The sequence below is a fragment of the Barbus barbus genome, assembly GCF_936440315.1.
Source record: "Barbus barbus genome assembly, chromosome: 3".
In the NCBI taxonomy this organism is placed as follows: domain Eukaryota; kingdom Metazoa; phylum Chordata; class Actinopteri; order Cypriniformes; family Cyprinidae; genus Barbus; species Barbus barbus.
The window spans coordinates 30,460,761-30,474,727 of NC_136731.1; the positions used below are offsets into that span (position 1 = coordinate 30,460,761).

At 43.1% G+C, this 13,967-nt stretch overlaps 1 protein-coding gene across 2 annotated transcripts in view; it reads right to left on the reverse strand.

Moving 5' to 3' along the window:
* LOC306859175 (caskin-1-like) overlaps positions 1–13,967 on the reverse strand; it is a 104,701-nt gene that overhangs the window by 9,659 nt on the left and 81,075 nt on the right. For both annotated transcript variants that reach the window (XM_079400076.1, XM_079400075.1), the window contains exons 15-22: positions 13,651–13,750; positions 13,279–13,382; positions 11,973–12,083; positions 10,874–10,975; positions 10,657–10,795; positions 9,339–10,534; positions 8,446–9,235; positions 7,821–8,340 (exon numbers count right to left, since the gene is read on the reverse strand). In XM_079400076.1, the coding sequence (XP_079256202.1) occupies positions 7,821–8,340; positions 8,446–9,235; positions 9,339–10,534; positions 10,657–10,795; positions 10,874–10,975; positions 11,973–12,083; positions 13,279–13,382; positions 13,651–13,750 (3,062 nt within the window). The remainder of the gene's footprint in view (positions 1–7,820; positions 8,341–8,445; positions 9,236–9,338; positions 10,535–10,656; positions 10,796–10,873; positions 10,976–11,972; positions 12,084–13,278; positions 13,383–13,650; positions 13,751–13,967) is intronic.

Below are 13,967 nucleotides of genomic sequence, written 5' to 3' on the forward strand. Positions count from 1 at the left end.
GGAGGTTTTGCGCCGGTGCACTTTGGCAGGAAGTGGAAGCGCTCATTGCGCCGCTCCGAAGAGACCTGAGGGATTCATGGGAGCATCTAGAAGGGCCGAGTCCTTTAACTCGGTCAGAATAAGCCACAAGTGATGATCTAGCACCACAAGATTTGCCATATTGTGGCCGATCGCTCGAGCTGTGGGCCAGATCCATGGCACGTTGGAGCTCTTTAAACACTTCAACACTTCGGCCCGTCCTCATCCAGAGACTTGAGCAACTTGGCCTGATATACCTGGAGCATCGTCATCACGTGCAGTGCTGAAGCTGCTTCGCCCTCCGCAGAGAAAGCCTTGCCGGCGAGGTTTGCAGTGGCACGGCAAGGTTTAGAGGGGAGAGACGCGTTTGCCGCGGCTGAAGGACAGAGATGGGCAGCGACGGCTTCTTCCATGGGGGGGGGAGTTTAACATACCCCACTTGGTCAGCTCCAGAAGACAGGAGGGAGGATCCCGGATTATGCACCCGACTGGTGAGTGGTGCGTTCCATGACTTTTTTATCTCGTCGTGCACCTCGGGGAAAAAGGGGCCGTGTCTTCAGCCGCAATCCGACTGGAGGTACCACTTGTCCAGACGGCTTCGACACTTAGGAGCTCGACATCACTGTGATGGAGGTCCCCCGAGTCGCTTGAGCGTCGGGGGAGGGGCGGAGATCAGCAGTCATGAAGTGCACTGGAAGGGGACCTGCAGCAGGGGGATTAGGAGCGCGTGGTCACTGAGCCGGCGAGGGCTCATCACCTGATTCTGACAGATCGGCATCAGAAACTCCTTTCCTCCTTGGCTCGAAAGAGGCTGCAGAGGAAGAGCGCGGCAGAGTTAGTTGGGCGAGTTCATCGCCTTGGACGATGGCCACACGGAGCCTGAGAGTCCGGAGACTCATATCCCCGCAGTGGGGGCAGTCCAACCCCCCAAGCGCCGCCTCTGCAGGGGAAGAGAAGGCGTGTCTGCTGCAGCGTGTAGATCACAGTGAGTAGTCTTGTTGATAGGCTTCTTGCTTCTCGTAGAAGGTTGGCTGAAGAAAAAGATTCTGAATGGATGACGTACAAGCACTGCCTTATATAGAGAGGGATTCCCGCTCATATTTCGCGCTTGAACGACATTGGCCAGTTTCACTGGCATGATTCAATAAGGCTTCAATAGTATTCGAGGGAAATGTATTTCCCATAGCAATGTAGAAGTGACCGAATTGAAGGGGAACTAGGGGTGCATATAAAAATCTATTCATACATGAATCGCGATTCTGTCTTCTAAAAGTTCTAATGGATTCACAAGTTTCAAAATCAATGTTCTAAAGCAGCTGTTCTCAATCATGTTCCTCGCGTAGCCCTGCTCGGCACACGCTCTGCTCTGCATCTCTCTTTCTCTCATTCAGATCATCAGCTTGGCTCCAACAATGAAATGTTCCATATGCACTTATTTTCACACAGCTATGAGAAGCGTTATACATGGTTGCCGTACTGTATTAAAGCTTTAATCAGAATAAAACCGTATATTAAAAGCTAACAGAAGTGGTGCTGGTTTGAGCAATGTAGGTAGCGGACGCGTGTGTGAGAGTCTCCAACAACTTCGACTTAACAGTAATTGTCATCCATAACAAATTAGCCATTCATTAGGGGACGGTAAAACAGGTGTGGTGACAAAATGCCCAACTCTAAAACGAAAACTGACCAAGATCCAAAGAAAACTTTGATTAACAGCAAGCTAGCTAAAATGGCGACAGCTGCTTCAGAGGCTAACAAGGAATTATCTCTGAGTATGCTGACTACGGAGTTGGAAAAGCAGCATGAATATCTCAAAGAGGACATGAGTACATTAATCAAGTCTTCCCTTGCACCAATCCAGCTTTCCATAGAATCGTTTCAAGAAACTGTGGATGCGTTTGGTAAACGTCTCGCAACCGTGGAAACGACGGCTGGGGAAAATTACGAAGCTCTCAATAAAGCGGAGGCAGACATCGCTGCGTTAAAAGCAACCAACAAAACACTGTTAGACTGTTTGGATGACCTGGAAAATCGTTCACGCGGGGCGAATCTTCGGATCATAAATGTTCCTGAAGACAGCGAAATCGGAACGGATATGGTCAAGTTCACTTAGGATCTGTTGAAAGATGTCATGGGGGAGCAGGTGTTTGAGAAACCGCCAAAACTAGAAAGAGCACATCGCGCATCAGCGCCTAAACCTAGAGAAGGTCAACCTCCAAGGCCCCTTATTGTCTGTTTCCAACGTTACCAGGAGAAGGAACGAGCTCTGCGCTGGGCCAGGCAACACGAACTGCAGTACCGAGGGAAGACTCTTAGATTTTATCCCGACCTAAGTGCGGCACTCTCCAGGAAGCGAGCTGCCTTCAAGAACATCAAAACGATGCTCTATCAGAAAGGGATTCGTTTCAGATTTCTCTACCCTGCCCATTTTCGATTTACACATGACGGGGAAACCTTCACCTTTGAGTCAGCACCTGAAGCTGAAGCCTTCTTTGAACGACGAATCAATGTGACCACTGCTACTGCTGGGGAGTAACTTAAATTTTTGCTAACCACAGACTGTTTCTAAATGACTGACTTAAAGATCCCATGGCATGAAAATTTCACTTTATGAGTTTTTTTAACATTAATATGAGTTCCCCTAGCCTGACTATGGTCCCCCAGTGGCTAGAGATGGCGATAGGTGTAAACCGAGCCCTGGGTATCCTGCTTCGCCTTTGAGAAAATTAAAGCTCAGATGGCCCAATCTGGAATCTTCCAGATTCTGGGTCAAACTGAAAAGCTTGAAGGACTGCGTGTCTACGAGCCATTACCATACATCCACTGTCAACATTAGCGCATGGTACCGTGGCCGTAAGATGCAGGCAACACACCCACCCTCCACCTTGCCCCGCCTCTCTCCTCATCATTAGCATTTAAAGCTACAGACACAGAAATGGCTCGTCCTAAGGAAAGCTCATTGTGGGACTGGCTCATAGTGGCTGAAATTCTGCACCAAGGCTGAATTTCGGGAACAAGACTTCAGATACAGTACTAGGGACCACTTAGGCCTATATAAAAGCATCCAAAAAAACAGCATGTCATGGGACCTTTAAAGGTATGCGCATTATTTATTTTCTTCTACCGTGACCGTTCGTGTCCTTATTTGGGAGGGCACGGTTAATAAAATATCGGTGGATGGACTAATTGACATGATTGCTTACGTCCCCGAATGGAAAGGTACTGCAACAAAACAGTAAGATGGACGATTACGTTTTGCTGTGATGCATATGGGATAGGTTGTCGGGGGTTCAACAGTTGAGTAGTTAATGAATGAGTCGCTGGGAGTACATTGGGGTTACTGGAGTCCTGCAGCTTACCTCAGTTGGGGAGGTAAACATAGGAAAGAGTGTTCTAATGTTCATGGATTGGTTTACTGCCTTATTGTATATTTCTTTATTCTGTGTGTTTTTTTTTTTTAATGAATTAATTTATCTTTGGATACTCAATTTGTTTTTGTGCTGTTTTGGGTTGTTGCCAGAGTTATTAAGAGATTTAACTGGTTACCAGCCTTGCTTATGCCACAGGTTCAGTGTTCATCCTTTTATACTGAATTATGTTAAGCAGGGGAATGACAGGAGAGTCACCAATTAGGTTACATCATGGAATGTTAAAGGTCTTAATGGTCCTATAAAGAGGTCCAAAATCTTTTCTCGTCTTAAGCATCTTAAATATATAATCTTCCTTCAAGAGACACATTTACTCAATTCAGATCATCTTAGGTTGCAGAAACCATGGGTTGGTCACATTTATCACTCAAAATTTAATGCTAAGGCAAGAGGAACAGCAATACTAATACATAAAAAAAATTCAGTTTTCTGCTTCTAATGTTATAGCTGATCCTCAGGGTCGGTATATTATGGTGTCAAGGAGACTATTTCAGACTCTTGCTGGTGAATATTTTTGGCCATAACTGGGATGATAATAAATTCATAAATAAATTGATTGCGGCTTTACCTAGCTTTAATTCACATTATTTGATTTTAGGCGGTGACCTAAACTGTGTAATGAATCCAAATCTGGATCGCTCAAATCCAAAATCACTGGCCCCTTCCAAAATGGCAAATTAAATTTCAGCCTTTCTGACCCAGACAAGTTGCATAGACCCCTGGCGTTTTTTCAACCCCCATAATAAGGCCTTTTCTTATTTTTCGTAAGTACACCATTGTTATTCAAGAATTGACTACTTTTTTATAGATAAAAGTCTCCTTTCCTTAGTAAAGGGAGTAGAATATTAGGTTAAGGTTAGGGTCCCTAATACCTGGGTACTCACATAGTAACTAGATGTGTACATAGTATGTAACAACAGTGTAAGTACACATTGGTACATAGTATCTACAGCTGTAATATTTCTGTAACTACACACATGTAACACCACTCAGAATGGTATGTGTAAGTACAAATGTATAACAGGCATTGGTAACAACACTTTTTTCACTTCACTAAGTACTCGTGTAACAGGAATTATATAACTACATTTTGTAACAACAGTATGTATAAGAGTAATTGGAAAAATTTGTAAAATTTGTGGTATTACAGTGGGGCAATTGAGTAATTGCCCCACTGTAATACCAGTGTACTTACAAGGTAACTCATCAGGAACTGTCGACTTAATATAAAGTGTAACCTCCTGGACACCAACCACAATTTATATGTAAAGCCTAGCTTACTGGCCGCTGCTGTGTAACATCAGAGTAATTATATGGTAAATCCATAGGAATTGTCTACCTAATATAAAGTGTAACATTTTCTTTACCCAAAAGTGCTGTTAGTCCTTTTACACATTTGTACTTTCATTACCAAAAAGTGTTGTTACCAATGTCCTGTTACACATTTGTACTTACACATACCATTCAGTGGGTTGTTACATGTGTGTAGTTACACAAACATTACAGCTGTAGATTCTACTGTGGTTACATACTACATACACATCTAGTTACTATGTAAGTACATAGGTATTAGGGACACAATATAAAGTGGGACCCACTCTTGTTTCAGAGTCCAATATGCAACAATCATGCATTCCTCCCTGCAAAACAAGACTCTGCATTTAAACAGTGGCAAAATAAGGGCATTGCTCAGTTTGGCGATCTTTATATTGATGGTATTTTTTCAAGCTTTAATGATCTGTGTTCCAAATTCATTCTTAATTCATCTGACCTTTTCCGTTATTTTCAGGTACGTTACATGAGGGGTAGGATGTTTAGACGTGCACTACAGGCGGTTCAGCCAATCACAACACACTGGACCAGCTGACCAATCTGAGCCCATTGCTTATTTCTGAGGGAGGGGCTTCATAAAAGCAGGAAATGATCAGCATGCTTATCAGAGAAGGGACAGAGCGGTCTGGAATAAAGGTAAATTATATTAAAAATAATGCGTTTAAAAAAAAAAAAAAAACCTTAACACATGTTACAGACTGCACCCCATAAACACAATCAAGCCTAGAAAAAAAAACAGTCAACCACCCCTTTAAAATCAATCTAATGTACACATGGATGTGCAGAGTTTCTCAGGGGACAGGGGCTCAAAATGGAGATAAGGTTAGAGAGCATGAAGCTCGCAGTGTCAGAATGCCAGTCTGTCAGTCAAGTCCGAAGCAAGACACAACCCAAAGCAATGTGTAATGACAGCGATGTCTCAGACAGTCTGATGCCATTTAAAAGTAAACGGTAAATAAATTAGATACATTTTGAATGTTTTCTTACTAAAGTGCACATAAAAAATGACAGAACGTCATGACAAAAATGTCATGACAGCTGACATAAAATAAGAATCGGGCTCAGGATAGCCGATACCAATCAGTTAAATAATGCTTAATCAGCCTGATCATCTTTGAGATCGGCTCGGGACACTCCTACTTTAAAGTCTTAATTCCAAAAGTTCTTAACCACATGCAGGGCCTAAAACTAACATTTTGCCACACCTGCCAATGGCCGGTGAACTGATAAAATTTACTGGCCAAAAATATTTTTTACCGGCCATGAAACTCTTTTTGCAAAAACAGCCAGTTTTTACTACTACAATGATTAAACATATTTACAATGTTTTTAATTTGTCCTTTACTTTACTTTCAAGGAAAAAACAACAAACAAGATTTACTGATTTATCTTTTTTTTTGTCCTAAAAACGTTGAGATTCTTGTCCTTTGCATGTTTTCAGCAAACGGAGCAGGCCATCGTGTTACGCCTGTTTCACACGTACTCAGTTTGCAGAACGTATGTGGTGCATATATTTTTTCCGCACCCATGCTAACGGATTAGAGCAGGGCCATTCAATTAGCTTCTTTTGAGGGCCGGATTATCGAATTGAAAATTTGAAGGGGGCCAAGGGGGTGGGAGCCATCCTGATCTCTTTCTGGGGGACCTATAAAATTAGAAATTAAATTGAAATTTAAAATCTATAAAAGGTTAACATTAGTGCTGTCTGTCAATCGATTTAAAAAAGTAAATCACACATTTCTCTGTAATTAATCGCATTTTTATATTGTCATAATTTCACATTGAACCTCCAAATTAATGTAGAAACAACATAAAAATTGTATATTTTAAATATGTTTTTAATGGCATCTTTTCACAAAGTAGCCTATTATTAATGAAGCATTAATATCAATACTGCTACTGGTGTCTCTTATTAAATAAATTTTCCTTCAATTTTACATATTAATTATAGCCATTCAACAACATTACAGTATAATTGAAAGCCATTATTTTTAACTTTTAATAGGCTCTGAAATATTAAGTGATTTTAAAACAATCTTCACATAAACTATAAATTGTATCTGCATAAACTATACAGATTAATCTTTATTCAGCTACAAAAGTTAATCAACGACTAGAGCAGTCCAGTGATTTCTCTTTTTCTTTTGTTCTTTGATTTACATCAATGACAGACTTCAGCAGATTTCACTTTAAAATCAGCACTTTCTTTAAAACCGGATGTGCATGACCCAAATCTGACACATATCCTATTTTCTCCAACTCTTTATGGTCATTTAAGACTTTATAACTCATGTAACACTACGTTTACAAGGTAACTCGCCAAAACCGCGTATTTTGACATAGGCCTAATTGTGTGTGTTTTCGTCCGTTGAAGCGCTACTGTTGCGTTGTCTGAAGCGGCTCAGTGTAAGTGTCCAGCCGAAAGAGCAACCTTTCAAACTTCACTGCACCATTTAGGCGGCAAAACCACAGGTATGTGTCACCACATTTTCCGGTTATGAAGAATAAAGAAGAGAAAAGTTAATCTTCCGAAATGAAGCAATAATATCTTCTCGGGCAAAAGTTATTAGAACCATGTCTAGGGACAAACTGGCCATCACACTGCTCTGACCTTATCAGTCCGTTTGTATCCTATTTGATTCGCTCTTGTTGTTATGACAGAACAGCTAATCACGATGAGCTTGTCTTTGGAAAGATTATTTTATTGGCTTATGTCAGAAACAGCAAATCTCTTTAAAAACTGGCTGTTGTTCTCACTACATTGCATTATATTTCGTAAAAGTTTTACCCGCCAACTGGCAACTGACATGATTGATTGACTGACTGATTTTTACTCTCATTTTTCACTTGCTAATTTTAGGCCCTGAGCAAATATGTGGCCTTAAAAATGCTGATTTGATTTGAAGGACATGAGACTAGAAAAAAAAGTTAGAAACTACTTGAAATTAAATGTTAACTTGAGACTAGATGCCATCGTAGACTAGATTCCTACAGGTCTACGATGTCACTGAAAACATTTTTTGCATGTTTCGTGACACTCACTCTTTTTGCCCATCCTCCTTGATCTTCTCTTCAACTGCCTGCAGGGCTGCAGCCAGTGAGGCACTGGTCTCCTCTATCTTCTGGTGCACTGCATCTACTGTCACTACCCCTGTGATAAACGCTGATCCAGTTGAACTGTCCATGGATACCCCACTGATTGAGGAGCGAGGGGGCTTCACAGGTGGTGGTGTAGGGATGGGGGTTGGGGGACCTGATGTCTGGGGAGTTTGGGGTGTCTGTGGGGTTTGGGGTGTTTGAGGTGTCTGTGGGGTGTGAGGAGACTGGGGTGTGTGTGGGGTCTGCGCACTCAAGGCTGGTGGGGTTGTAGCCTTGACAGGGTGGTTGTCCAGGGCAGAAGCTGTGCTGGTCATTTTTGTGACAGTCTGCTTGGGTGGAGAGGACGTGGGAGTGGGATTAGGTGTCACATTTAAAGACTGCAAAACATTTTTGGATGGTTTGGGAGCTGTGGGAGGGGGTGTAGGTTTCGGTGAAATTGGAGGAGGTACTTTCTTTCCTTCAACTGTAAATAGAAGAGAAAAGAGATAGGGAGAGAGATGGGAAAAGAGACTGAGCGGAATTTGATGCAACAAGGTCTAATTGCTACAGGGTTTTACGGGATACTCACATAATTGTGTAAAGACAGGGCAAGTGAAAGGACCGCACTGTGTAGTACCTGGGCTGCCAGGTGCCCCAGTTGGTCCAGGAAATGGGGCTTTCTTGGTGATGGCAGCCGGCGGTCCTTGCTTCTTCATGTGCTGGGCCAGAACAGGTTTGGGGGATACCGGAGGTTTGACGGACTTACGAGGTGCACTCTCAGTAACATGGCCTTCCAGGTCTGCACTGTCCCGACGAGGCGAGTTCTCAGGATGTTCCTGTGGCCTGGGCTGTTCCGAAACAGTCACCTCTGACACAGGGCGCCTTTTAATGGTGCTAGTCCCATTCTCATATGGTACAGGCATCTGCCCGTCCTGGAGTTCTTCTGTATCTTTGTCTTTGTTCTTGGGGCGGCGCTTAACTGTATTTGACTCTGTGAGTTGGAACTTGGTGCCATTTGGTTGCTGCTTGGTGCTCTGGATCGTCCTTTTCAGCGAGGCTGTGGCATCCACAGGTGAAGGGTCCTCCTGGGGTAAAGAGTATGACATTTCTAGCCCCTCCTCAGTCTCATCTTTGCCCTGTCTAGATTTTTGTTTGATAGTGAGGTTTCCATCCTTAGCAAATGGAAGGTTCTCTGCTGAGCTCCCACTAGACCTTGGCTGGGTTTCATTGCATTGTCTATCCTGGACTTGCTCCGGCTGTGGTCCTCGCTTAGCAGCTGCTACTAACTCAGTGACCGGCCCACTAATAGTCCTGCGACGGTTCACTACTTCTCCATCCAGACCAATGGCATCACGCTGCTTTCCTCCTGCAGAACCCACCTGAAGAGAAACGGTCTTGTTTTACTGAACTAGATATTGCCAAAATACATTTCTATGATAAATACTAAGTATCATCCCAAAGACACTATGACAACCACCTTACCTGCAGATAGTGACCTGTAGACTTCTGTAAAGCGAGACCCTTGGCACCCCCACCAATGGAGGACAGTTCCAACATGGCTGCAATGCTCCTCACACTGCCGGCACTGCCCGTGTCTACAGTGCCACCCAGGTCACTTGCACGTCTTTGTGGTTGGTAGGGGACCTCCAGAAGAGGTCCACTGCTTGTCTCCCTGGGCACTTCTGTCAGATTACTACTAGAGTTCGAGATGGCTGAACTAGAGCGTTTGGGGGGAGGTGGAGGAGGACCCTTCTTCTTCTGTCTGAGTGCAAAGGACTGGCTTCGGTTGACATTTTTGTCTGCTTGCCCTTTCATTGAGTTGCTGCGACCCACCCGGCTCTGTACTGTGGCATACTTTCCTCCTGAATCTGGCACATTTAGCTCGTCCCGCTCCTGTTCACCATCAGACACAGCATAGCGATTCAGGCTGTGGGCACGTTTCTTAGGCAGACCATATTCATCGCAAGCTTTGTCAACTTCTGGAGGCAGGCACAGGAGTGGTATTGAGACAGCAGGTCCTTGAGGTGCAGCCTCCTTAGTTTCCACAGGCTGGGCCACTGGGTGTGTAAGGGACCTTTGAGTGGGGGACTGGTGGTAAGCACGAGGTGTCATGGTCTTTTCGGTCTGCTGATGCAGCTGAGAGCTAGGTTTTTGTTTACTCGATGGGTTGCTCACCATCTGTGAGGTGGGAGGCTTTGTTTTGGTGGGCGTTTGTGGTGGAGTATAGGGCGGTCCTGTCCCTTGGGGATAAGACTGATGTGGTTTTGGCTGCGCCGATGAGACACTTCTCTGTCCCCCCTGGCTGCTCTGGCGCATAGTACGTGCCTCCTTTTTGGGTGGCCCACTATGCTCTTCTGTGTCTCGGCTCTTGTTCATACTGTTCTCATGCAGACTGCGGGCTCGGTGTTGTGCTCCCAGGTTGCTATTGGTTCTAATTTCTGCGCCATCTTGTACATCAGCAGGGCGTGTAAGAGCAGCCTGTAACTCCCCGCTCAGTTCACTGTCCTGGAAAGTGCTCATTTTAGGGGACATACACTCTCCGCTGTCGTGGGGTGGGCTTTCAATAGTCATCACCTCCTGAGTGACTGGGGGCTTTTTACGCAATGTGTTGCGACCATCAGAGGCCTTCTGGATCTCTGCCAGCTTCTTCACTGCAAGCATAAGCTTCTTCTGGTGTCCTAGGCAAATTTGGATGGAAAAAGAGAGTAAACCACTATGGTCAAGCAGTGTGGAAAGAACAGAAGTCTGTGTGTGTGAAATCAATTAAATATTATGGAACCCAGTCCACTCTCTATCTTACCAAGTTTTGTAATGCCAATCTCCTGAAGGTCCTCCCACGTGATGTCAGTGATAAAGTCAATGTTCTCGTATCCATTTTGGACTAAGACTTTGTGATAATGACTCAACCCAATCATAGATAACCACTCTCCAAGACTCGCCTATAGATTAAATGCAAACAAAAACAAATTAACATCTGGATGTGTTTGAATGTGTGTGTGGTTGTGTGTTAAACTCACCGGTTTTTGGTCAGGCAGCCACTCATTAACAGTGATCTTATTGAGCTCTGAGGTTATCTTCTTTCGATGTCCTGGTTTGGTAACTCCAATAGCTGTTAAATCCTGAAAATAAATATAGGAGCCCCTAAACAAGCCAATCACATTTTAGCACCCGAAGACCTTCATACACACTAAACCAAGTAGCATATATCTGTTCATATGAACATTTACACAAAAATGTACAATATTATACACAAAATTACATATACACATAAAAGATCAAATACTTAAAATCAGACATATCAAACACTCTGATTGCCAAAAGGTGCCAGGATGATAGAAGCAGATGCAAAATAAAATAATAAAAAAGGGAATGGAAAAAATAAATAAAACAATATCGGGAACAAGTGAGGAAAAGAAGCCTTTTCAGAGTACCCCCAAACATAATTATATAAACATATACTAATTGATCATATTCTCAGTGTTTCAACAGAACATCCCAGTTAATTCTGCTTTTAGCAATGACACTGTGTAAATCCTATGAACTCAGTGGTTTAATGTAATTAAGTGCGGGTAGATGAGCTTGCTTTTAGGAATTCAAATTGCTCAAAGATTAATTTCTGGTTTAGTAGTGATTTTGATTTATTTACACTCCGTAATATTCATGAAATGACCAATAATAATTCTACTACAAAATATAGGTTTATGAGATATGTTTAAAATACCTTTGATTTTAATCATATACACAAAAATGCATACAGTAGCTCACAACAGAATGTATATTAATCACATGATATGATTAAGTTATTATGTAATTCATCAAGATCCCAACATAACATAGTAGCAAAAGACAAACACATTTGACAACCAAGACAGGGCAAATCTGGGGGGATTTTCTGGGTGAGATTTCCCAACTTGCTATGGGCAAAATTCGAACTTTCATAAAACCTGTGTGCTTCAGGCACATTGTTAACAATTTTATTTGAAAATTTGAGGATAATTTGTTGGTTTCGCTTCTTTTCTGTGCTTTGAGTGGGTCTGTGAGTGTTACATTTAGGGTAGAGGGGAGTGACGTCAATAGTTCAGGGTGGCTTAAGGGGGTGGGGGGGACAACTCTTACCTCTGGGGTCATTCGGCTAATGGTAGGAATGTCATAGCCAGCGCTGATGAAGTTTGGAGCGTAGACCTGCAGCTGAAATTCACTCAGCCATTCGATAACAGCCTCTGAGCTCTAGAAGAGAAGATAGGTGGCAGTCTATCATTGTTTGGGTCCTGTGGCTGAAAATGGACCAGACCCCAGGCCAACAAACTGAAAGCATTAGTCCCAGTGACCAATGTCTCAACTCCACTAAACTTTATTAGTTCATAAATAATTAAAACCTGTCCCTACTTCTGTTTGGTATTATACTGGAGTTAAAATTATTGCTCTTGGTCCAGGTACCTGCTGTGGCAACAAGAACCAAAGCTTTAGCAAGTAAGGGCTCTTATGAACCAAATGGTTCAGTTAAAAAAGGAGTGTCCATATATTATCTGCTTTGGAATGCCATTTCCCTGAAAGTAGGAGGATGTACTGTAACTCTGTGTAGGAGAGGCAAAAACGGACGTGGGCAACAAAGAAAATAAGGCTGTTTTGAACAGATGGCCCTCAGTCCAGAAGTACAGCTCTACTCAGCAGCTCCAAAGTCCCGCTGGGGAAGATATGGCAGCCAAATTTCTCTGTTATTCTCTGTAATTTCAGCTAATTGTAAAAATGACATCAAAAATGGCGAGTGTCAAATATGCATTACCAGTATGCAACATAGAAGCTCATTCATGGGATAAAGTATAATTACACCTAGACAGTGTCATATTCATATTGCGTTGATACACCTTTCTAGAAAATATCAGCGTCATAGTCTCATATCCTGTACACTCACACGTCTCCGTGTGGACAAACTAAATCTTGATTCAATGATGTCCCATTACCATATCACCTCTAAAATACACTCCACATTCAAATCAAAAGGCTACATTGTTGGGTACTCTCTGAAAAGAAATCAGAGGTGAAAATTACTGCAAATAAGGCAAAAAATTGGAATGGACTTCAAAATGTAGCAAAGAAAATGAAATGAATGATCAGAAAAGATCAGAGAGACAGGAATCGCTGTCAATATTAGACAGTAGTATCAGACAGAGCGGCTGACAGAAACCTGAATCTGAGGACAGTGTGCAAGGAAGCCTGCGGAGAAGCCAACTCACCGTGTCCTGACGGCAACCAAGAGCACGTAATACCGATGATGCCAGCTGTGACAGGAAGTGCTGGGAAAGCATCCTGGATGCGCAGATGCCAGTGCATGCATGCGTATGTGTGCGTGAGAAAGTGTTTGCTTGTGTGAGGGAAAGGTATGGGGACAGTGTGATTTGAGCGAGAGTAGGAGTCTCCTTACCTTCCCCTCGGGCAGCACCTCCCCTTTCCTCTGGGACACCGCCTCCCCATACGGCTGCTCATGAAGTGGACAGCTTGACAAACTCTGACTGCGTGAGGAGGGTCCTAGAAGAACCATGAGATCATTCATACACATTGGAGCATTGCAATTGCACAAACCAATCCCTTTTGTGTTTTCTGACCAACTACTCATTTTAGCCAATCAGATCTTTGTAATGCTCACACCCACAGATATTAGTGCAACCATCTGGCACAGAAAAAGCAGCCAATTTGTGAAAAAAATGATAAAACATTTTGGATGGAGAGACTTCTTTGTGACAAGAGATTCTCATATGATTTCTTCTCAAAAGAGCTGTTTGAAATTCCCACTAACCCTTGTTGCTGGAAGCGTGAGAGGGGTGGTCCATAGACTTGGTCTGCTCCAGCAGGTGTTCTTTAGCTTTGGCAGACTGGGACAAAACCGTGGCCAGAAGCTACAGAATGAACAAAGCTAATCAGATCAAGAAACAACATGAAAATATCAATGCAGGCTATGGCAGTTGGACTTCAAGTTCACCTCCCTTGTGTTCAGCTTTGAAGAATAAAGGTTTGCATGAGTAAGTGTAAAACGTCCCTATGGAAAATGTAGGTCAAACCAGCTTCTCACGGTAGCTGGTTGAAACTTATGACAATCAGGGCAAAGCTGGTTTA